This window comes from Mirounga angustirostris, unplaced genomic scaffold, assembly GCF_029215605.1.
Source record: "Mirounga angustirostris isolate CCGP_5_RB_7025 unplaced genomic scaffold, mMirAng1.0.hap1 SCAF_3, whole genome shotgun sequence".
Taxonomy (NCBI): domain Eukaryota; kingdom Metazoa; phylum Chordata; class Mammalia; order Carnivora; family Phocidae; genus Mirounga; species Mirounga angustirostris.
The window spans coordinates 148,627,040-148,650,368 of record NW_026991711.1 but is presented as its reverse complement, the minus strand read 5'-3'; the positions used below and the strand labels follow the sequence as shown (position 1 = coordinate 148,650,368).

The window sequence follows — 23,329 nt, the reverse complement described above, 5'->3', positions numbered from 1 at the left end:
GGGAGCCCGATGCGGGACTTGATCCCAGGACCCTGGGATCATGACCTGAGCCGAAGGCAGACGCTTAACGATTGAGCCACCCAGGCGCCCTAAGATTCAGATTTAAAAATCAATTTTCCTGAGGTAGAAATGAAATTAGGGCCCAGTTTACCTGACTTGTTCATACTATTATCTTAGTCTAATGCTTTAAAATCCATTTGTATTTGCAGATAACAAAAGAAACACGGTACTAATATTTGAAAATAAAATGACAAAAAGGTGCTAGCACAAATTTGTCATTTATAAATTATGTCCATTTAAAATGTATCACCCTAATTTTTCAGGGAACTCAATGACAAAGACCCTCAGCTCAGTTTTCTGGTGGATTTGTTTACACTCTTTCATAGTAATCAAACTGTAGCATGTACTATGGTTACCACCATGGATCTCCACAAATGATGGTTAAGTAGTATTTAGTTCTGTAAGTGATATTTAATTAGGCTGATATCTATCAATTGGGGAATTACTCTTTCCTACAGCATTACCTATAGCCTCTTTTTAAAGCCAAATTCATAGTTTACTAAATTCATAGTAGTACTGTCAGTATTCTACATAGCTCCGTAACCAGTTAAGAGAATCCTTTAAATGTCTGTGCCTTCTGTGGTAACTATGAGATAATATTTAGTTAAAATCCTCAAGCTATAAATTCTAAGAAAATATTCACATAAAACCTTAAAGAAAAAAGGACCATATTTGGATTTTAATGTATGATGGTCTTTATTTACAACTTTATTGGCAAAAAAGAAGAGGGAAACATTTAAAACAGTTTAACACAGGGCATTGCAGCTGATTCTGTCAGGTTAAAGAAGATTCCTTTTAAATGTCCATCTAATTGTCCAAAGATATACAATACTGAATCTGCATACGCAGTTTCCTTTATGAAATACAGTGCTCATATTTTAGTTTAGGCAGTCTTTGAAACATATAAATACAAAGGAAATGAAATCACTCATTAAAACTGCATTAAATGAAGGGTACTTTAAATTTAAATTTATGTTGTTCTTATAATACATGCCCAATGAAAATCAAAAGCTGGAAAAGCAGTTACACTTCCTACTTGAATGGACAGTTACAACAATCATTGTCTGCAATGACCATTATATTTTCAATTTATCATGAACTACTCTGAACTTACTATGAGATGTAGCCAAAGTCAGAAGACAAGATGTAGGGAGAATATTCCTTTTTTGGAGGAGAGGAAGCCCTCCAGAATCAGCATGGGAAATAAACTCCTGTTGAAGAATTCTAGGTGGAAAAAAATTACTGTAGTCAATTTCAACTCATGCTGAGCTGGCTTAATTTTTTCAGACTTGTTTGGTGTCATTCTTCTAAATCAAGTGTGTTTAATTCTTCTTCTAGTTCATCCAAATCTTCCCCAGTAAAAAGATTTTCATCAACAGGAACAGCATCGATGGCTCCATTTTCCTGTCCCTCCCCTTCGTTGTCCTCTTCCAAATCACTTCTTTCACCATTTTCAGCCCTACCTCCAGAAGCTTCACTTAATTTGTTTTCTAAAAATAAACATTGAAATCAGTAAGGCCGAGAAACAGAAAACACTATTCCACCATTAGCAACTAACAGTCACAGATACTACATTTTTCCTTTTTCCATGAAAGCCTTCCTTCCCTAAGGTTACTCCAACAAGAACTGATCTTTTTCTAAGCTTAAGAAAGCTTAAGCTATACCTATACCTAGGTGCAAGTATGTCTTGCACTACAGACATTTGATTGCTTAACGGTTTATACATTTGAAAGCAAGATTTATCTTATTCAATTCTGTTTCCTACATGACCTAGCAATTAGGTTTTTAAACAGTCAACTTCCACATAGTATTTTGAATAAATGATTATGGAATCAAAAAGTGTTTATTAGCAGCTACTTAGCTTTTGATTTGGGGAACAGTAGTTAAATCACACTAGTAATGCTGCAAATAGATATGAATCCAAAAACATTTCATCTTATCATCAAATTGTGAAAAAAGAACCTAGGGCTATGCAGCTACTTTTCTTTACAAGCTAGAAAAGATTGAGAAAACAAAAACGCTGTCTTTTCATGTTCAAAGACACTAATACTTACACACAGACAATTTTTAATAGCCTAATTTAGATTTTAGCTATTTTAAATACCTTTGATGACAAAAGTCTTGGGGGATTATAGACTCTGAAGTACTTGCAATTTTGCCTACTGTCACCAAAGTCCTACTTCTAAAAGGAGCAAATCCGGTCTTCAGATTGGCATTAAGACAATAGTCTGACAGTACTCAGATCTCAAGAGGGCAAGCCAGTTTTTCATGTTATAACTTGCATTCCTTTATTGTAAAAATAAGGTTAGTTTCTGCTCTCTCAAACTTTGCCTTGATTAGTATTCTACCTTTTTATCTCATACTAACCAGGCCAAACGTTCACTTCTCTTTAAACTCTTCAGTCAAGGCACCATTAGACATAAATTTTATCAACAAGCCTCACCCCAGCATTTCCCCATTCTCACTCTTAACTAAACTCATTATTTGTATTTCCAGATCTTGTTTCCTTTTTTTTTTTTTTTTAAGATTTTATTTATTTATTTGAGAGAGAGAGAGGGAGAGAATGAGAGACAGAGAGCATGAGAGGGAGGAGGGTCAGAGGGAGAAGCAGACTCCCTACCGAGCAGGAAGCCCGATGCGATGCGGGACTCGATCCAAGGACTCCAGGATCATGACCCAAGCCCAAGGCAGTCGCCCAACCAACTGAGCCACCTAGGCGCCCCCAGATCTTGTTTCTATAACTAATACCCTTTCATCTTCCATTTTTTTTCTTCTCCCAGATCTTTCTTCCCTGGCGTACAAGCCCTTCCCATGACCATGTCTCCCCCTCAAACAAAGTTTGTAAGAGTGACTTATTTTTCTCCTCATTCCTCTTACCATTGCAGTCCTGATGAAAACTGGCTCCCTAATTCCTACAACTCCTTTCTTATTGCAACTAAAGAATTATTTGCAGCTCTCATCCTACTTAATTTTTCTGAAACTCTTCTTTATTTTTGTTTGTCCTTCTCAGTGTCTTTCCCAAGCTTTCTCTCTTTTGACTACTCTGATGTTTGCAGTGTATTCTACAGTGTTCTCGTGATAAGTATTGTGCTTGGGTGAGTTCATTCACTCTGAGCTACCAATGAAAATGACTTTCAAAAGTTTTCCTCCTGTGAATGTCTACACAGTATCCTAGACAATGCCACTTTTGATAATTAAAATATCTCAAAATCATGAGGTTCCAAACTGATTAACTGCATCTCCAAATTCATTTTTGTCCCCTTCTACTTTCAGTTAATGGCTTCCATATCCACCTAGCCACCCATTCTACAGATTCCATGACTCACTACTTCTATATACAGCCAAGCCACACATATTTATGTTACCTATCTGTACCTGCAGACCTCAAAGTTTGCCAGTCTGGTCTAACTGTCCCCCCTCCCTCTTTAACCAGCTTTCTAGTTTTTAGAATCACACAAAGGTTAGCATACTTACCATCCTTTTCTGAAGTATATGTGCTGAATCTTTCAAGACTGGCTACAGTAATACCTGTCTCATCTACATCTCTTGGGATATACAGGCTTAAATCTATGTCATTTACACTCACTGAATCATCAACCTTTAAAAATATAGAAAAGAAAGTTGTTACCTATGAGAACAGTTTTCATAACTTACCTTTACCTCTGACATTTATCTAAGTGAAACAAAATTATTACTAATGCCAAATGAAAACAGTAACTGACAACTGCCAAAATTCACTCCTTTTCCTAAACTTCTTGGGGGAAAAAAATAGCAATGCCATATTTCAAGTTTCTTCCTCTGACATAAAGAATATGACGTTTTTATTTTCAAGTCAAAGACAGAGGCTGGAATTTTATACTATAGAAAAAATGAATAATCAGCTATGTTTGCCTGTAACTAAGTGATTCTGCTGTTGTCTCCTGCTCCCTACTCTGTACTTTTTTCCCCTACTCTGTATTTTTTTAGTCTCTGTCCTATTTTTTCAGTATAAAATATTTTTAAAAATCGTTTTCCTTTTAAAGGGAGAATAAAACACATACTTTTTAGCTAATACATATAAGCATTTAACTCTACCCCAATCACTGTTCTACTTTCTTTATAAAGAACTGTAACTTTATTAACTCATTTAATTCTCACAAGTGGCCTGCATGTAGGGATTATCACTATATCTTTATTACAGATGAGGGTAGAGACCTACAGTGTAGGTGATTTCCCAGGTTACAGTCAGGATTTGAACCAAGGCCCCAGAGTTGGTACCCTTAATCATGCTACTCTGTTGTTACTCTCTATTGTTTCTCTCCATCAATGTGAGGGAATGAGGTGCCAAAGCTGCTTCTTACCTCATCACCACCTGTTCCCTGGGTGTAACGGGTATCATCTGCTTCCTCATCATCATCATCAACCAGTTCAGGACGAAATTCAAACACCTCACGACCACTAATCTATTCAGATACACAAATATATCAACTCAGGGTAAAATTAAAATATTTCTTGGTCACTGATTTCAGACATAAACATGATTAAATTACAATAAATTCTTGCAGGACACAGAAATTATAAAATGAAAGAAAGAATAAAGAATCTCTTCAGGTGAGTTTGGGACGTACCACTAATGCTTTTCCTGCCTTGAAGTCCGCTTTCCTTTTTTCCATATCTTGCTCAAGTTTATCAATCTTTTCTTGTCTTTTTCTTTTCTTCCATGCAAGAAAAGATTCTAGAGTGATTTTGGTAACATTTGGACCTAGGGCCGAACGCTGTAAAGACAAAAGAGTTGGGTTTTTTCCCCCAAATCACCTATAACAACATTTAATAGTTTTCTCTTAATGCAATTAAGTCCTTGCCTATAACTGTTAAGACATCAAATTCAGAATAAACAGATTTATTTTCATTTTATATAGCAATGAGCAGAATGAGTATTCAGAGATACAAACATTTCTAAACACAGTAAAATATGTTATTCTGAGCTGGATTTCTTTTCAAAACTGAAGGTGACTAAAACCTATCATAAAGAGAAATAGTTTTAACAGAAGTCAATTGCTGAAAACAAAAAATACGAAAAGCACCATAACAATATCCAAGTTTCACTGGTGTTCCTCAGGAAATGAGGAAAAAAACTGGCAAAACACCATCTGCTCCTCAGAGCCAATAATCAAGTAATAAATGTATGGAGAAATAATACTTGCTGAACATCTGCCAGGTATTCAGTATTAAATGCTGTCTACACATACGCTAACACACTGATCTCCACAAATAAGCAAACAGAAAGAGATGGGAAATTTATCAAGGTTAACAGCTAATATGTGGTAGAAGCAGGATACAAACAATCCCAAATATACCTGACTCCAAAGTCTCTATTTTCTATTATAGCATAGTGCCTCCTATGAGACACTAAACAATACAGCCATTTAAAAATGAGCAAATGTATATAATCCCAACCTTAGACATTTACACAACATATTTAGACAATCCAAAGAAGGCAAAATGGATATAATTTGAAATATACAACCCTAAACCTAGTATTTCCAATAATTTCAACATTTTCTTGTCACTCCCAGGAGCCCCATCTACTATCTCATGGAGCAAACGCCTTTTGTGCTGAACCAGAAATGAGGAGCAGAAGATTCTCCTCAATGAGACATATTCTCCTCTATCAACAGAGTGAGGGTTTTGAGCCCAGGGATGATGATAAAACATACAAATGGAAAACTGTAGGAATTATCTCCTTCAGTACATATTACTGATTAGTAAAATGGCTAAAAAATAAGACAACAGAAAGAACACCTAAACTTCAAGTTCAATCAATCTGAATATGATTTTAATGAACATGTTAGTATATCAATCTTATGGAAAGAGTTTGATAAACCAGTGGCATAAGAAATTGTTTCATAATCCTAAAATTAATGTCATGATGGGCTAGTGATTATGGTTAGGTTTACATTCTAGACGTACATGAATAACTAAAGAAAAAGGCAACTTTGGGAAAAGGTCACATTTTTTCCCCCTTTCATAATAACATGCTATTGCCCCCAAGTGGTAAATATTATAATTTCACAATAAATACTGCTTTAGTTTTATAGTAGAAAAAAATTATAGTTACCTCTCTTTCAATTAGATCTTCTAATGAAATTTCATCTTCTTTCTCTTCTTTTTTTTTATCTTTTTTCAATACAAATCCAGGAGGAAGTGCATGACGATACATGCAAATATCACCACCTCCAGGGCATACCCAAAACCAGCCGTATTTGTTGTTTTCAATAGCTTCAAGAAAATGCTTGCACACCTGTATAGAGACAATATTATTCACAAGTAGTGGCTCAGTGTAGTCCATTTCCAAGGTAAATGCTTAAGTGTATGGAACAAGTACATTCTTATTCACATCCTTAGGCTATTCACTTTTCAGACCACCCTTTGTGCAGAAATGTACATATAATCTTAAAATATATAATATGATGATAAATTCCCTTTAGAGAAGATCTATATAAAATTTCTATTTTCAACATTGTTCCAAATTCTGAATTACACAAAAGGACATGCCTCAGTTTTAGCCTTTTTTAGCCTTTGTAAATGCAATCCAACCCTGATTTTTAAATAAGTGAAAAAATATGAATATGGTTATAAAAAACTAAAACCAATGATTTTGTTTTGATCTTTCCTTAAAAACTCATCACATGCAATAATGATACAAATACTATTTGAATTACCTGAAATTATAGGCAATTTCTCACATCTAAGAAGGGAGAAAGAAAGCAAGGTACAAAAGGAACACAAAGGATAATGACTTGGTGCAAAATAAAATTGTATTGAAGCCTCAGGTAATAAACTTTAAAAATAAGAAGTAAAAATTAATAAACTATTTTTTTCCTGAAAAATATACAACAGATCTAAGTAAAATTAGTGTTTAAAAATTTTCTAGTGGGGCGCCTGAGTGGCTCAGTCAGTTAAGCGTCTGCCTTTGGCTCAGGTCATGATCCCAGGGTCCTGGGATCGAGCCCCGCATCGGGCTCCCTGCTCCGTGGGAAGCCTGCTTCTCCCTCTCCTGTTCCCCCTGCTTGTGTTCCCTCTCTTGCTGTGTCTCTCTCTGTCAAATAAATAAATAAAATCTTTATAAATAAATAAATAAATAAATAAATAAAAATAAATAAAAATTTTCTAGCACACCAAGGTTTTTCACTCTAACTGCGCTACAGGTAAATATGTGGACATGAATGCTGGGTTTGAGAAATAAGGTACAAATTTTTAAAAGTACATTTCCTGGAATACTAGAGCCACTGCCTATCCAAAACTCATTCTGCAATTTATAATGTGACAATATTTTCACCTTCTTGATTTAAAATCTCCCCATCACTAAAACAGAGTAGGTGTTTATCAATTCTCCCTCCTTTTACTTTGCACAAAAAAATAAAGAATTCTTGTCTGAATATGTGATTGTGTTCATCCATACTTGAGAGAAAGTAAAATCAAAGGCTTTTCAAAGTCTACTTTTGAATAGGAATCTAATTTTGTGTAACTTATACTTGCAAATTCCAAAACAAAGCTTGATGCACTTTATGAAAAGCTCCAATAATTTAATAATCCAGTAAAAAATAGCAGCAAATACCTTGCCACATAATTCTCCCTAATGATAAATATCACAGCAACTCAATTCAAGAAAAGGACATACTATTTGAGTTTTTGGTTTTTTCTTTTCCGCCTCACCGTGCTTCTTGTTCACTACTTCTTCCAGTTTTTTCTCATCCCAATTATCCATAGTATCTAAATAAAAAGAGATACGAAAACTAAATACTGTAATTTTATCTACTGTTCCCAAAACATATTGCGTATCTCCTTAGATAGGAAAGCTGTATCATAAGACTTATGACCTAACACATTTTCCTTAAATGACACCAAAGATAGGATGTGTTATGAAATTATTCACCAAAATCCCATGTAGGTTAGGGAAATGAGAAGGTAGTACTGGAAGAAAGGGTGAGACAAATCCAAAATAAGTAACTGGCTTTTATACATCCTCATTTACTTAATCAAAGGACATAATGGTGTCAATTCAGATTTTATGAAAAAGAATTTTTTTTTTTTACAAACACAGCCTTCTTCCTAACACCAAAATATTCTTCAAGTACTAAATATCTTAGTAACAACCAAAAGATATTTTTAAGAAAATGTCTTAAAAAAATACCTTTTTCAAGTTCTTCATCTCTTGCATCAATGTAAACACTTCGCTTTTCACACTTTCTCTCCAGAGTCAAGTCATGAGAGAACTTACACTTATCTCCTTTAGTACACTGTCCTTGCTTAAAGAATGCACACACCACGGATTTGGGATCTGCACCTATGTCAAATGGCACATGGTATTTGTATTACAATCTGCCAGATCACAAAGGAGAGCTTCTATCTGAGATATAATTACCACTGGTGAACTTGTTATTTTCCATTCACTGATGTGAAAGAAAAATACCACTTACAGGTGATTGTTAAGACATTTCTTTAAAGTTCCTTCTACAGCATTTTATATCTATTTTTATTTCTTTTATTCTTACCATTATTCCTTCCATCCTTACTCTTATTTCCAGGGACAAACCCATAGGTTATTCCATAGTAACTTGTCTAGTTTAAGTCAATGAGGCAGAGGCAAAAGAGAAATATAAATATACATGGAGATATACTGCCAAGAGTTTGGAACTTACAATTTATAGAACCATAGGTTTGTCTTGGCTATCACCAAAGAAGAGATATTATAAAATCAACTAGTAGACTGTCTAAATCCTTAATTTTGCCTTAAGTGGGGCGCTAGTGGCTGGAGTTATAGCTATACAATCATAGCTGAGCACATACATAGAGGAACCATAAGTAAGTCATTGATATAGTTTAATTTTGACTAAGGGATTATCATTTCCATAGCAGACACACTGGCTTATAATATGAAGAAAATATACATCAAAACAAATTGAGATTTTTTAAATTGAAGTGTAGTTGACACACAATGTTACATTAGTTTCAGGTGTACAACATAGTGATTCTACATGTCTATGTGTTATTCTGTGCTCACCACAAGTGTAGCTGCTGTCTGTCACCATGCATTGTGATTACAATACCATGGACTATACTCCCTATGCTGTACCTTTTTTTATCCTCACGACTTATTCATTCCATAACTGGAAGCCTGTATTTCCCACTCCCTTTCATCCATTTGCCCATCCCAGGCCCCCAACTCCCTCCCCTCTGGCAAACCATCAGTTTATTCTCTGTATTTATGGGTCTGTTTGTGCTTCTGTGTATTCATAAAACAAATTAAAAGGTTTTTAAACATGAATTACATTTGATAAAAATAATACTTCTGACATTTAAAGTTTACCTTTACTTATTTTTTGAGCAGCAACTACAGGTTTGAACAGCTCATTTAATTCTTGCAATTCTTTCTTCTTGTCATCTTTCTTCAATTTCTTTTCAGCTTCACTTTGTGCTACCTATAATATTCCCAGGTATAATATGTAAATTTGGTTTCATATAATAACATTGTTCTCATTATACAATAGTACATATAACATCACTGACATAACAAAAACGTTTGCACATTTATGTGTATATAGTCCGTACCTCTTAGTATCAGTGTTACAATGGCCTTTCAATACATATTAAATGGTGTGGTTAAACTATTAAATGAAACTGCGAAATCTTCTATCAGCTGACTTAAAAAAATTCATAAATGGTACCATGCCAAGTAAAAAGCATACTCAAAAGCTTATAGCAATAAGCATTTATTAAGCATTTGCTACATGCCCAGCACTTTTAGTAAATGGTTCTCACCTGGGATTTTCTTCTTACGACAACCACCCACTCCCCAGAAACATGAGGGTGCCTTTTGAAGATCAGAAATGCAAACATCCGGAAATGCGCAGTCCCACACAATAAAGAACTATACCACCCAAAATACCTATTACCCTTGTGGAGAAACACTGAGCTAGGTCAATGTGGGAGATTAAACAAAACAAATATGACATATGACATAGTTCCAGGCACACGATTTACATACCTAATATGATTAGAGGATTCATCCAAACATTTATATGTCAGGTCCTATGTTACAGGACAGGGAATACAAAGATGAAAAGATAAAGATGCTTATTTAAAGAAGCTCAGAATCTAGTGGGAAGACAGACATGTCAATAACTATAATATAATACATGGTTCTCTGGAAACAAGGAATGCCTATGAAAATTAGACTGAGCTAATACTTTATGGATGAATTTTTCTGATGGGTAAGAAAAAGAGCCAGCCAATGCAAAGATACAGGTACAAGAAGGAACAAGGTATGAGAAACATCAATGAAAAGTTTGGACTGTATCAGTAGGTGACAGGTAAAACTCCATGGCTTAAAGTAAGTCAATGACACAATCAGATTGTATTTTATAAAGATCACAATGGCAACTATATGAAAAATGGACTAGAAGGAGCCCAAGAATAGCAAGGAAAATTAAGAGGCTAATGCAATTGTTGTAGGCAAGAAAACACAAGAGCTTAAAATAGGCATTAGTAGCAAGGATGAAGAAAAGGAGTGCGGAACAGCTCTTAAAGAGGTAGAACTGATAGTACCAAGTGACTGACTAGACATAAAGTATAAAAGACAGGGTGGGGTCTAGCATCATCCCATGTATGGTTAGTGCTGTTAAATAAGACAGGGTATACAGGAGTAACAGGTTTCAGGGTAGAAGGTGGAGATGAGCTCAGTTTTAGACGTACTGAGTACGAGATGCTTACAGAGCATCTGAATAGAGCTATTTAGAAGGCAAGTGGACAGGGATCTTGATACCTGGAGAGACAGTCTGCTTTAAAATAAAGATTTTAAAAATAGCTTACAGATAATAATTGATTAAAACTTTGAGTGTGTATGAGATTACTCAAGAACAGCATAAAGAAGTGATTAAAAAAAAAAGTGAAAAACAGAAGACAGTTCCTTGAAGAATACCAATATTAAATGAGCCAACACAACCTTAAAAAGCCCATAAAAGGGGGCGCCTGGGTGGCTCAGTTGGTTAAGCAACTGCCTTCGGCTCAGGTCATGATCCTGGAGTCCCTGGATTGAGTCCCGCATCGGGCTCCCTGCTTGGCGGGGAGTCTGCTTCGCCCTCTGACCCTATCCCCTCTCATGTGTTCTTTCTCTCTCATTCTCTCTCTCTCAAATAAATAAAATCTTTAAAAAAAAAAAAAAAAAGCCCATAAAAGGGTCCAAGAAATATCAAAGATACAAGTAGAAATCCAGCACAAAAAAAGTACTTAAGGAAGGGGAAATTTTAGGAAGGGAATGGCCAAATGCTATAAGGTTAAAGACATCCCAAATCCTGATTTTGATCATATGGTAAATGTATTTAAATGGAAAAATGGGAAAACATTTTTTAAAAAGAAAAATTTAAGTCATTTTATCTATAATAAAAATATCCTTTGCTCATTAGGCTCATCTCAAACATTTATGGGCCCAGAGCAAGGATACAACGGAAGCCCATAAACCATTTCTGTAAATACTTGTAAGTGAGAAATCAAACTTATGCTAACTAAATAAAATATGGTTTGTACCCCTACTTAACAAATATACCTTATAACCTGGAAGGACGGGTTCAAATTTAAAATGCTCAGGATCCATGCAGTTCCACACTGGAGCACAGCAGTAAAACAAGAGTCAACTCCTGGCTCCTCTTCCCACCCTGAGTTTCATCCCACCATGTGTGTGCATGAAGGTGTAAAGTGTGGGGAAGGATATAGTATGGATTCAGATCTGTCCACAGTCTGAGCACACACCCTTCTTTTTTTGTATATATGCTGTTGAAGTGGACACACAACCTTCCTTTGACTACTTCAGGCATATATATATATTTTTTAATGTTTTTATTTATTTGTTTGAGAGAGAGAGAGCATGAGAGGGGGGAGGGTCAGAGGGAGAAGCAGACTCCCTGCTGAGCAGGGAGCCCGATGCGGGACTCGATCCGGGGACTCCAGGATCATGACCTGAGCCAAAGGCAGTTGCTTAACCAACTGAGCCACCCAGGCGTCCCTACTTCAGGCATATTGACAGTACAGTATACCCTAAGATAAATATAGGTAACATGACCCTTGCAGGCCCTGAAGTATTATGGAGAGGGATGGTATAAATTCCCTTAACCTCACTGACTCCTTGCCTGTGGGAGAGCTATGTCTGCAGGAGACATAGAGTAGGGTCATCCTCTACAACACAGGGCCTAGAGTGGGGTACCTATTGCCTGGCTCTAACAGCAGGACTGCTGCTCATTTTGCAGATAAAAGCCCAAGTACCCAAGAAATGATCAAAAATTGTAATACTGAATATACCATCAATCCTAACCACCACCACCAATTTTATGGCTTTCTCGGGTCTATGAAATATAAAATTACCAGTCAATATACTTCCCACTAGAAGAAAAAATAGGGAGAGGAGAACAGAATTGAAAAAAGGAGTAAGGGAAGAAAAGTGAATTCTTTTCACACACCTATATTCACAAGAAGATTCACATTATCTTCTCATTTAACCACCACAGGTACCTTATAAGGGTAATTGTCTTTCCATTGTATAGATAAGCGTCACTAAATAATTTAAGTTCATGTAACAAATAAGATGACTCCAAGCATATATTTTTATTAAACCAGGCTACTAAATGGAAGATCAATAGTTTTTGGCTCCAGAATCAAGCTGGGTGTAAGGAAAGAAAAATGTTGGAGGCACTAATCTGTAGACAATATGTATGAGAGAAGTTTGTTTCAGATTGGGGTCACAAATATATATTCTGATATTCTCATATGAAAAAAAGTATTTCCAAAAGTTAAGGAAAAGGACAGAGTGGCAAAAAAAGTACTTTTTAAAATAAAGATACATGTATGTAAAATCTTAAACTCAAGAAAGTGAAAGATCTAAAGAACATGAAGAAAAGGAGCTAACTTTTTTGAACGCATTGCCAATGGGTAAAATAATTTCAAAATTCATATGGAAGGATAAATACCTAAGAAGAGCCAAGAAAAATATAAAAGAAGTAACATTTGAGGGAAAGAACTTCCCTTAATAGCTAACAAAATACGTTACTAGGCCACTATAATCAAAATCAATGGGATACTGGTTTAGGGACAGACAATAAATAGAACAGAAAAGAGAATCCAGGAATAGATCCTAACATATTTGAGACTACTATATGTCAACAGTGATATTTCAATTCGGTGGGATAAATGATGCTGGTATAAGTGGCTATTCATGTGAAAGAAAATTAACTTAGTGACATATAAATTTATGACAAATTATAGACTGTAAAAATAAAATAGAAATCTAGGAAAAACACACATAATCTAGTGGTACAGGAGACTTTTTAACTATATTTAAAAAAACCTAGACAAATCTGACAATACAAGAAATAAAAATTGTACAGCAAATAAAACAGAAACATCACAAATTATCTGTAATGCACACAAAGGTGTCTCTCATAAACTGACAAGAAAAAGACAACCAGAAAAGCAAAGGATATGAATACACAAGTCAGAGAAGTATAAACCCAGACAGCCAACAACCATATGAAAAGATACTCAAAACAAAACAAAACAAAACAAAACCCCAAAAGATATTCAAACTCACTAGTAGTGAGGGAAACAAAGTAAAAAATGAGATCTCAAATTATACTTACCAGATTGAAAAACATTAAAAAGAACTTTAGTACCTATAACTCATGCACTGCAAATGAAAATGTGAAGGATTACAATCTCTACAGAAACTAATTTATTACAATTAGAGATCTGGGGCTCCTGGGTGGATCAGTTGGTTAAGCATCAGACTCTTCATTTCCACTCAGGTAATGATCTCAGAGTCAGGAGATCGAGCCCTGCATTAGCTCCGAGCTAATTGGATTCTCCCCTCCCCTCCCAACTGGCGCTCTCACACACTCTCTCTTCAAAAAACAAATAAATAAAAAAGAAATCCGTTTCCCTTGATCTAGAAATGTGTCACAATTTATGCCAGAGATAAAAGCAAAAATGCCTGTTAAGAACCCATGTACAAGGACATTTCTTGTAGAATTGTTCTAATGTCAGAAAGCTAGAAATGAAGTGATCACTTATACTGAAATGGATGGATATAGTACATCCACATTGTAGATAGTATGAAGCCATCAGAATAAACTAGAGCTATATCAAAATGGCTTGGAGGACTATCTAAGACATAATGCTGAGTAACAAAAGCAAGATGCAGAAAAGTTTTAGAGTAGGATTCCATTTTGAAATACAATTACCATACCAAATACTTCTATCTGTAACAGATGCCTTATTACATCCGTATGAAGAAAATGCAGAAATTTTAAGTTATTTACCTGACGTGGATTTTGCTGACCAAACTTAACCTGATGAGTGACAGCCTTAATAAACTTCTGTTGCTTTGCTCCTTTCTTATTCTTTAGACCAAAAGTTTTGTCCTGAATGAAAAAGAGTATAGAAATATCTTAGCAATTTATATTAATTTCTTATCTATTTTTTTCAGTCATATCTAAAAATCACTCTTTATTTACTTACTGGTAAGAAAACTATTCTTTCTTATGCTATGTAAACATGCAAAACACTAAAACATCAAGTCAAGCCAACATATGACCCAGATCCTTTACAATTAAATACATACTTACAACTATTGTTACTAAACCTGTTACTCTATGATGCTTTTTCCAAAGTGTGTTTCAGAATATAAATTCTACAGGATGTGCAAAGTTGTAATACAGGACAAGATGACCTACAGTCAAGTAAGTTTAGGTAAATGCTTGGCTAACATTGTTTTTAATTTTTAAGCATAAGATATCTTAGAGTCTTTACTAGAAGGGATGGAGTATTATAGCAATTCTAAATCTTTTTTTACTTCAGAATGCACTCTTCTTAGAGTACCCTAAGGGATTATGTACTATCAAACACATTTTGGGGAATACTGCATAAGATACAGTACTGCACTGTTTTTTTGTAAGAGAATTATCTTCTCAAAACAATTAAAAAATTTCTTTAAAGATTTATTTAAGGGTGCCTGGGTGGCTCAGTCAGTTGGGCTCTGTTGTTCTACTAAGCCAGTTACCAATTTATCCATACACTATCAATCTTTGTAGATTGAGGTTCAAATAGATGTTTAATTTTATCCTTTTTAAAAATTTATTTTTTTTTAGTAAGCTCCATGCCCAATATGGGGGTTGAACTCATGACCTCATGATCAAGAGCTGCATGCTTGGGGCACCTGGGTGACTCAGCTGGTTAAGCATCTGCCTTCGGCTCAGGTCATGATACCAGGGTCCTGGGATCGAGTCCCACATCAGGCCTTGCTCAGCAGGGAGCCTACTTCTCCCTCTGCCTGCTGTTCCCCCTGATTGTGCACTCGCTCTCTCTCTGACAAATAAATAAAATCAAAAAAAAAAAAAAAAAAAAAAGTTGCATGCTCTACCAACTGAGCCAACTAGCTGCCCCTAGATGTTTAATTTTAAAATGGGAGTTTGCATCTTTCTCATTCTCTTGTTTATGGGTGGGTCTGAGAAAGGAAAAAGAGGCAAAAAGGTCTATACTTTCGAAAGGAACCTGAGACCTCTGAAAAGAATTTAGTCTGAAATAAACTGACTATTTTAAAGCCTTAATTTTGGTATTATTTCTGAGGGAAAGGGACAAGGTAATAGGAAGAAAGTTTTATAGCTACAGAATACCTATGTGGACCCGTTGGAAATGAAAAACAGTATTGATATTAGTATTTGAAAACATCCAACATGACATAACTTTACAGAATCTCAAAATCAATAAAATGGATCTTTCAATTTTCTTAACACTTGCAAAGTTGAAGACAGTTTTAGTTCTAGATGGTTCTCACTGGGTAGTACCTTTTTATTCATTCATCACATCTATGTCCATTCATATACCAAAATTTCACTTTCTCCTATTTAAATTTCTATCCGGTTTTAATATACCATATTTTAAAATTCTACATGAATTTTCTATAATCTACACATGTAAAAAAAGTAGGATGTACATACATGTTGAACTTGAGTTTTTTATGGCTGGTGTCCCTTGTTTTTATAGGTAAGAGAGTTTAACATTCAATTCAGTAAGAAGAAAGGATGGTCAAGTATAATGTGATATATGAAGAGAAATGAGCCCATGCAGCAACTGGGTGTGAAATGCCACTTTCCTTTTACAAAAAGTGCATTCTCATGGGAGGCGGGAGAGATGGAAAATCCTAGATAAAAATATCAAGATCAAAGTGCAACAGCATCTACATAAGCCTTGCCAGAGAAGAGTGTAACCAGGGTTCAAACCATGCCCCATAGGTTAACCACAGAGAATAAGCAAATATGAAAAAACAAGGCCAAATAGCAAGGTAGATACTGACATGAAGATTTAGGAAAGAAAAAAGTGCTCTAAGGGGACTTGGCTAGCAAGAAAAAAAGTACTCATGACAACAGCTTCTGATAGAGGTATATAAGCTCCAGATCCCAGAAGAAAAACAGTTTTTCAGGTTTAATTACACTGCTTTAGCACATAATTAACCAGCCTAAAAGAGATAATGAATGAATTGTTTTTAAAGTCTCTAATTAGGTTAGAGCTCAGAAATTATTTTTTCCACAGAGACAGGGGACACATCTATTCAGCATTCGTGAAACCTAAACTCAATATATATTTTATTGAATCCTCTTAACAATCCTATGATATATTATCTCACTCTCTAAATGTTACATTGAAGCTGAGAACTGTTCAACAATTCTTCTGAAGTCAGACTGTATAGTGTAATGATTTAAGAGTACAAGCTCTGGAGTCAGACCGCCAAAGTTCTAAGCTCAAACAAAACTGAGCAAATTACCTTCTCTGCCGGTTTTCTTATTTGTAAAGTGGGGATCACTCTAACCTTTCAGGATCGTTGTGAAAGTTAAAAGAGTTACTACAAAGATGTAGCAGAGCACACTGGTTAACAATAAGGGGTCTACAGCCACACTTCCTGGGTCTGAATAGTGGTTCTGCCAATGGCCAGTTTAGTAACCTTGGGCAAGTTATTTAACCTCTGTGCCTGTTTCCTCAATTATATAAAGGGTGATGATACTTATCTCACTGAGAGAATTAAAGAAGCTGCATAAATTTATCACTAGTACATGGCTTGTCTTCTCTCCTTTCTCCAACAAACTGACAATTATGTCTGGATCACTAAATGTTAACTATTAAGTGACAGAGATGATATTTGAACCAAGGTTATTTGACTCCAAGCAAAGTCTTTGTTCTTTCCACCAGGAAAAACTACTTTCCACAGAAACCTAGTTAGGTTACTGTGCAGGTTGTACACAAAAAGCTTTCTGAAAACCACATTGTTGATCTGGGATACCAACAACAGCTGTTGAAAATAGGGTGTTTTACAATTTGGAATACTTCAAAAGGGCTTTCTCCCCTTTTTCTTGAATTTAGGACAAACACTTACGTGAAGATTAACCTGGATTTGGGGGTGGGGAGATATGAGACAGGAAGACTGGAGGTTACAATCAAACCCATATCGTGCTTAAAATAAAACTGGGAAATAGTAGTCCTCATTGGATCAATAAGGTCCCAAAGATTAGGTTATAAGGAAGGAATAATGTGTGTGTGTATGTTTCAGATTTGGGAAACTGAATACAAAGGAGTTTAGAAAACATGTTTTGTTTTTTTTTGTTTTTTTTAAAGGATGGTTCCCTGAAGCTCCAAGAGCCCTAACATTCAGTGAACTTCAGACTTCACATAAAACTGACCCTTTCGGGACGCCTGGGTGGCTCAGTCGGTTGGGTGTCTGCCTTCGGCTCAGGTCATGATCTCAGGGTCTTGGGATCGAGTCCCGCATCAGGCTCCCTGCTCACCAGGGAGTCTGTTTCTCCCTCTCCCTCTGTCTCTTCCCCCTGCTCGTGCTCTCTCTCTCAAATAAATAAATAAAATCTTTAAAAAGAAAAGAAAAACAAAAAACAACAACAAAACTGACCGTTTCTTTCCCTTCCCATCCCATTAAGTAATCATGCTTCTTTTTACAGCCAGCCTCCACTCCTTAAATAAGATGTCTGAGAAAAAAAAGGGGGAGGAGGGATTGGGAGAGCAGGTCAATACTGAATAGTACTCCAGGACAACCAGAGACTACCTTTTGGGAAACTAGGGTAAGCAGAAGCTAAGCACTGTTTTACTTCGTTAGTTGTGTCTGCCTTCCCTCGTCCACCACATGCACTATCTAATGTATTTTTGTTCTCCACTCATGCAATGGATGTTCTACAGCTGGTTAATCTAACTTCAAGTAATCAACAATTGACCTTAACTAAAGTTTTTCATTGGCAACCAATCATCTCTCTTTCTCCATCCTTTACACATCTGAATTCCACCTCTATAGGTGTCTTATTACCATTTCCTTGCTGCTACAAGTCCTTAGCTGGACATCCTTTATTTGCACGTCCTACAACCCAAGGATTGTTTCTCTTTCCATAATCAAATCTATTTCTCAAAGTTGACTTCAGTTTATTAAATGTAAGCTATAAGAAAGCAAATGGTATATGCCACTTGGGACAATTGCATAAATGTCTAACAGAACCATAACATCTTTTAATATACTCATTTCAGAAAGAAAATACCTATTAATCCAAATCAATTAATAAATTTTGGAAGGTTTGAAGAGGGAAAGAAAAAATGTAGGCAACAGAAGGAAATTACTTCAAGTGACAGAAAGTAAACCCTATACTGACAGCACAGATCAGTCTGGTTATTTCCACTAACTAGTTCTTTTTTTTATAATAAATAATAGCAGCTGCCATTTATTAACTATATATATGTCAAGTATCTTATATATGTCATCTCATTTAACCCACAGCTCTGTAATATAGGAATTAGCTCCATTTTGCTGATAAGAAGTACATCAGTCTTTGCTCCCAGCTCCTCAATCAATTTTCATCTTAACCCCATGCACTCACTAGCCATCAAGACATGCTAGGGTTTTGGGGAAGTAAAAAAAAAAAAAAAAAGCCACCTACAATATTTAACAAAGAGGAATATATTGTTTCCTAACCAGGCTGAGTAACAGAATTTTCTCTACAAATCTCATTTCACCCAAATGATAAAACTTAACATTAAATTCATAGTATTGTTGTTCCTCTGCGAGCAAATATCCATGCAAGACACTTGAGTCTACAAAACCTTACTACCATTTAAAAAAAAAAAAACAGATGCCCATCATATATAATAAATGGGGGGGGGGCAGGCTAATATCACCACTGTTAGGGTATTTTTAGTCAGTTAAAGAATGCAGCTGTCTTATTTCGCATTTTTCTTAGGCTACGTCTTCATTAATGAATCTAAGATTGCTTTCTCTTTACCTTAAGAATAACTGTGTACAAGATGAATGAAGCCATTATATACCTACACTTTTAGTTGATAAACACTATCAATGACTTTCATGTACAATACCTTAAAACAAAAGTCATACTCCTACCAATTAAAAAATAAAATAACTGCATATAAAGTTCAATAATACAGGAGATATATTTTGTCAGATAACATTTAATTTCATGTCTATAAGGAAATTTCACTTGGTATCATGTTAATTCAATCTTAGTAAAGGAAACTGACAAGTAAAATGTGATCCCTAAAATGTAAATCTCTGGTTTACATAGCACTGAATGCTATGAGATCACCATTCCCAGAGATCTACTTAAGTGCCAGTAGTCCAGATTGTTCAAAAAGGTGACAGTAGACACACATGTGAAGAAGACAGTAATTTGCTTTTAAAGTTCTGGCTATGCTGCTTCATCACAGTTTTAAATAGTACAAATTGGCAATAAGAATACAGGTTCTTGGGAGCGGGGACCTGACTGCCTCAGTCAGTTAAGCATAGGACTCTTGACCTCAGCTCAGGCCTTGATTTCAGGGTCATGAGGTCAAGCCTCAAGCTGGGCTCCAAGGAGGGAGGGAGGGAAGGAGGGAGGGAGGGAGGAAGGAAGGAAAGAAAAGAAAATTAAGAAAAGGAAAAAAAGAATACAGATTCTGCTTCAGAGTTGGAACTTGGCAAACATTACTAGAATTCTTTATAAGCATATTAAACCAGCAGACTTTAAAAATTATGTAAAAATCGACAAAGACAAGTTCCCATTAGGTTTATACTATGAAGCCCTGAGGGCTTTCATTGCTGTTTTTCAAGGCTGTAAATATCAAATACTAAAAACAGTAATCATTTAGGTATGCCTGGGTGGCTCAGTCAGTTAAGCGTCTGCCTTCGTTTCAGGTCATGATCCCAGGATCCTGGGATCGAGCCCCTCATCTCCTTGCTCAGCGAGGAGCCTGCTTCTCCCTCTGTCTGCCGCTCCCCCTGCTTGTGTCCTCGCTCTCTCTCTCTGACAAATAAATAAAATCTGTGAAAAACAAAACCAGTAATCATTTATAAATAAACTCATTTCAAAACACCCAACATGCATTTTGGTCGAGTTCTAATAAAAAGCGACAATTCCACAAAGGCTGTCCATTATTCAGGTATACCAGAAGCAGGAAAACCGTCATGGCTTTTTCCAATTACATCCAAAGAAAACGAAGAACTGTTTAAAAGTCACTGATGATGGTTCACTTTCTTAGGAAACTCACTGATGCAGTCATTGGAAGGCAAATATAACACATTCAAGAACGTCAATAGTGTTCCTCGGCCATGAAGAGCTATAGGCTCAATGCACTAAATGAATATATACCAAATTCGGGTACGGCACTTAACACAGCTAGTGACACTGAAACAATCTCTTTCAAAGCAGAGTCGATGTAATTCACAATGTATATTTATCAAGAGCTACGTACAAAACGGTGAGCTGCGACCTTAAAGAAATCTCCACTCTCTATGGAACTTGTAATGGATCGAAAAACCCACGAAGTGGTAATTTGTTGACTCGAAAGAACTCCTCCTCCTAAGCGATGGGTAAAAATGGAACACAAAGGCTCGTCACGAGCCGACCCCCCAGAAAGAATCTGGCCTGAGCCCATTCAGCGTACTTTTTAAAAACACCCATCTAGAAATGTCTTCAATTTTAAGTACCAGCGAAGGTCAAAACCCTGAAGCGGGCAGGGGAGCGGGGTGCCCTTTCCCACCTGGGTGGGTGAAGGCGGGCGTGTGGGCGGGGAAGCAAAGGCTGGGCACGGGGGCGCCAGCAGCGTCACTATAGCAATGAGAGGCAGGGAGCGTCATCACGGGGCTGGGGAAAGGGCAGCGGGCCACAGAGCCAGAGGTGGACACGTCGTCCCGGAAGACGCGAGCAGGAGCCGCGGAGCGGGGAACCAGGAGGCTGCTTCCCTGAGGGCTCGCAGCATGAGTGGGGGAGGGAGTGGGTACTCACTTCAATAATCTTCTCTTTCTTTTTCTGCTCCGCCTTTTTGCTGCCCCCGGCCTGAGCCTGTTTCTTGGGGGGCATTGCGGAGACAGGTGGCACCGGCCAGACTTCAGCGCAGCTGGACACCGTCAGGGTATCTGGCCCTGCGGCAGGAAGAAGAGGACACGGGCCTCCGTCGCCGCCGCACGGCACGGAAAGCGAGGCAGTCACTCACCGCCGAAACGCGGCCTTTGCGACAGGTCGGTGCCGCAGAGCATTGTGGGTAGCGAGGAGCGGCGCCCGGAAGCGGAGCTGCGCGTGCGCTTCTGCGGCGGCCGACCAGGAGGGGGCAGGGTAGGGACGTGGGAAAATGACTTGGCGTCGCTTGTGATGTCGCTCATCCACCAGGTCCTTTCTAGGTTGTGTCAGGCCTCAGGATCAATGAGGCGAGTTGGTTGGCGCCCGTTGCGCTTTGGACCACCCTTCACGGTTTTTTTTTTTTGCTGAGAATGGGCGATTCTTTTGTCCTGCGTGCTCGGTTAATGTTTGCACTTACCATCCCCATCCTGAATGATCTCGAGCAGCCGCCGCAACTCAGGGCTGCTTGGAGGGTCACGGTACTCAGTTAACTTTCTTCTCATGCACGGATGGAACAGGGCTGGTGAAAACAGCATGCTTCGGCTTCCTGCGAAGCTTTATTAAGACATGGAAAAAGTTTCATTTGAAGGACGCCAGGGGTGGCTGCCCAGAGAAGGGGGAACTTGAACTCTTATGATGTACAATACTTAAAGTGTCTGGATGATTCCTAAAAACCCATTTATAATGTGAAATTAACCAAACCTAGTTTGGGGGTGGAGAGTACAACTCAGCAACTTTCATAACGTTCTTGAAAGTCTGAAAACTACTTAGCACATTACACACGTTATTTCATTTAGTTATCACAAGGACTTTGAGGTAGGAATTGTTACTATTTGCATTTTATAGATGAAGCACAGAGAGAAAGAAACATGCCCAAGGTTATGTTAAAGGCTGAGCCAGGGATTTCAACTTTGGCAGTCTCATTCCTATCTACATTCCTATCACTAATATTACAAAAGTCTAAATTCCTGTCACTAATATTACAATAATGGTCCTGCTTATAAAAGAATGTGAATGAATGGTTGGCACCTGTTAATATTTCTACAAACCAAAGTACTATTTTTTAAAAAAATGTAATGCTTTGCTGTTATTTTTGTTCCATGATTGTTATTTAAACTGTTTCTGCTAGGAAGCATTATAGGGCCTAGAGTCATCTTTATAGATAAAAGTTTTAAATATTTTTCACTAATTTGCATAAGGAGAGAACTAAGAGTCCCTTTAATTAGTGCAATTGATTATTTGAGTAGTAGCTTTTTACATAAGAGATAATGCCAAGGAATCCCAAGTATGGGTGTGTGTGCTGCTGTGTGTTTGTATATACAGATCTTCCTGAACTTATGATAGGGTTATGTCCTGATAAGTTGAAAATATCATTAAGTCGAAATGCAATTAATATATTTAATCTACTGAGCATCATAGCTTAGCCTAGCCTACCTTAAACATGCTCAGAACACTCACATTAGCTTACAGTTGGGCAAAATCATCTAATGTAAAGACTGTTTTGTAATGAAGTATTGAATAGCTTATGCAATTTATTGAATGTTGTACTGAGAGCAAAAAGCAGAATAGCAGTATGGGTAAAGAATGGTTATGGGTCTCTTGGTTGTTTACCCTGGTGATCATGTGGCTGACTAGGAGCTGTGGTTGCTGCTTCTGCCCAGCATCAGGAGAGAGTATCTTATCACATACCAATAGCCTGGGAAAAAATTTGAAGTATGCTTTCTACCGAATGCATATTACCTTTGTATCATTGGAAAGTCAAGAAATTATAAGTCAAACCTTCATAAGTCAGGGACTGTCTGTATACACAC

The 23,329-nt window shown here is 36.9% G+C and overlaps 1 protein-coding gene and 1 long non-coding RNA gene across 3 annotated transcripts in view; one reads left to right on the top strand and one right to left on the bottom strand.

Annotated features, from left to right (window-relative positions):
* LOC135363901 (uncharacterized) overlaps positions 1 to 18,022 on the top strand; it is an 89,140-nt gene extending 71,118 nt beyond the window's left edge. The window contains exon 3 of the long non-coding RNA XR_010410243.1: positions 17,752 to 18,022. This is a non-coding gene — a long non-coding RNA (uncharacterized LOC135363901). The remainder of the gene's footprint in view (positions 1 to 17,751) is intronic.
* ZC3H15 (zinc finger CCCH-type containing 15) lies at positions 732 to 21,989 on the bottom strand. Of its 2 annotated transcripts, XM_045868394.1 has the most exons (10): positions 21,408 to 21,989; positions 14,406 to 14,507; positions 9,410 to 9,521; positions 8,234 to 8,386; positions 7,721 to 7,812; positions 6,158 to 6,340; positions 4,668 to 4,814; positions 4,401 to 4,502; positions 3,535 to 3,658; positions 732 to 1,550 (listed from the first exon to the last, which is right to left on the bottom strand). In XM_045868394.1, exons 1-10 carry the CDS (start codon positions 21,480 to 21,482, stop codon positions 1,360 to 1,362), a joined length of 1,281 nt encoding a protein of 426 aa, XP_045724350.1. In that variant the 5' UTR covers positions 21,483 to 21,989; the 3' UTR covers positions 732 to 1,359. The 2 variants fall into 2 exon arrangements, with proteins under 2 accessions (XP_045724350.1, XP_054362081.1); XM_054506106.2 differs by lacking the exon at positions 14,406 to 14,507 and having other exon boundaries at positions 21,408 to 21,651.
* Positions 21,990 to 23,329: the final 1,340 nt, after the last annotated feature.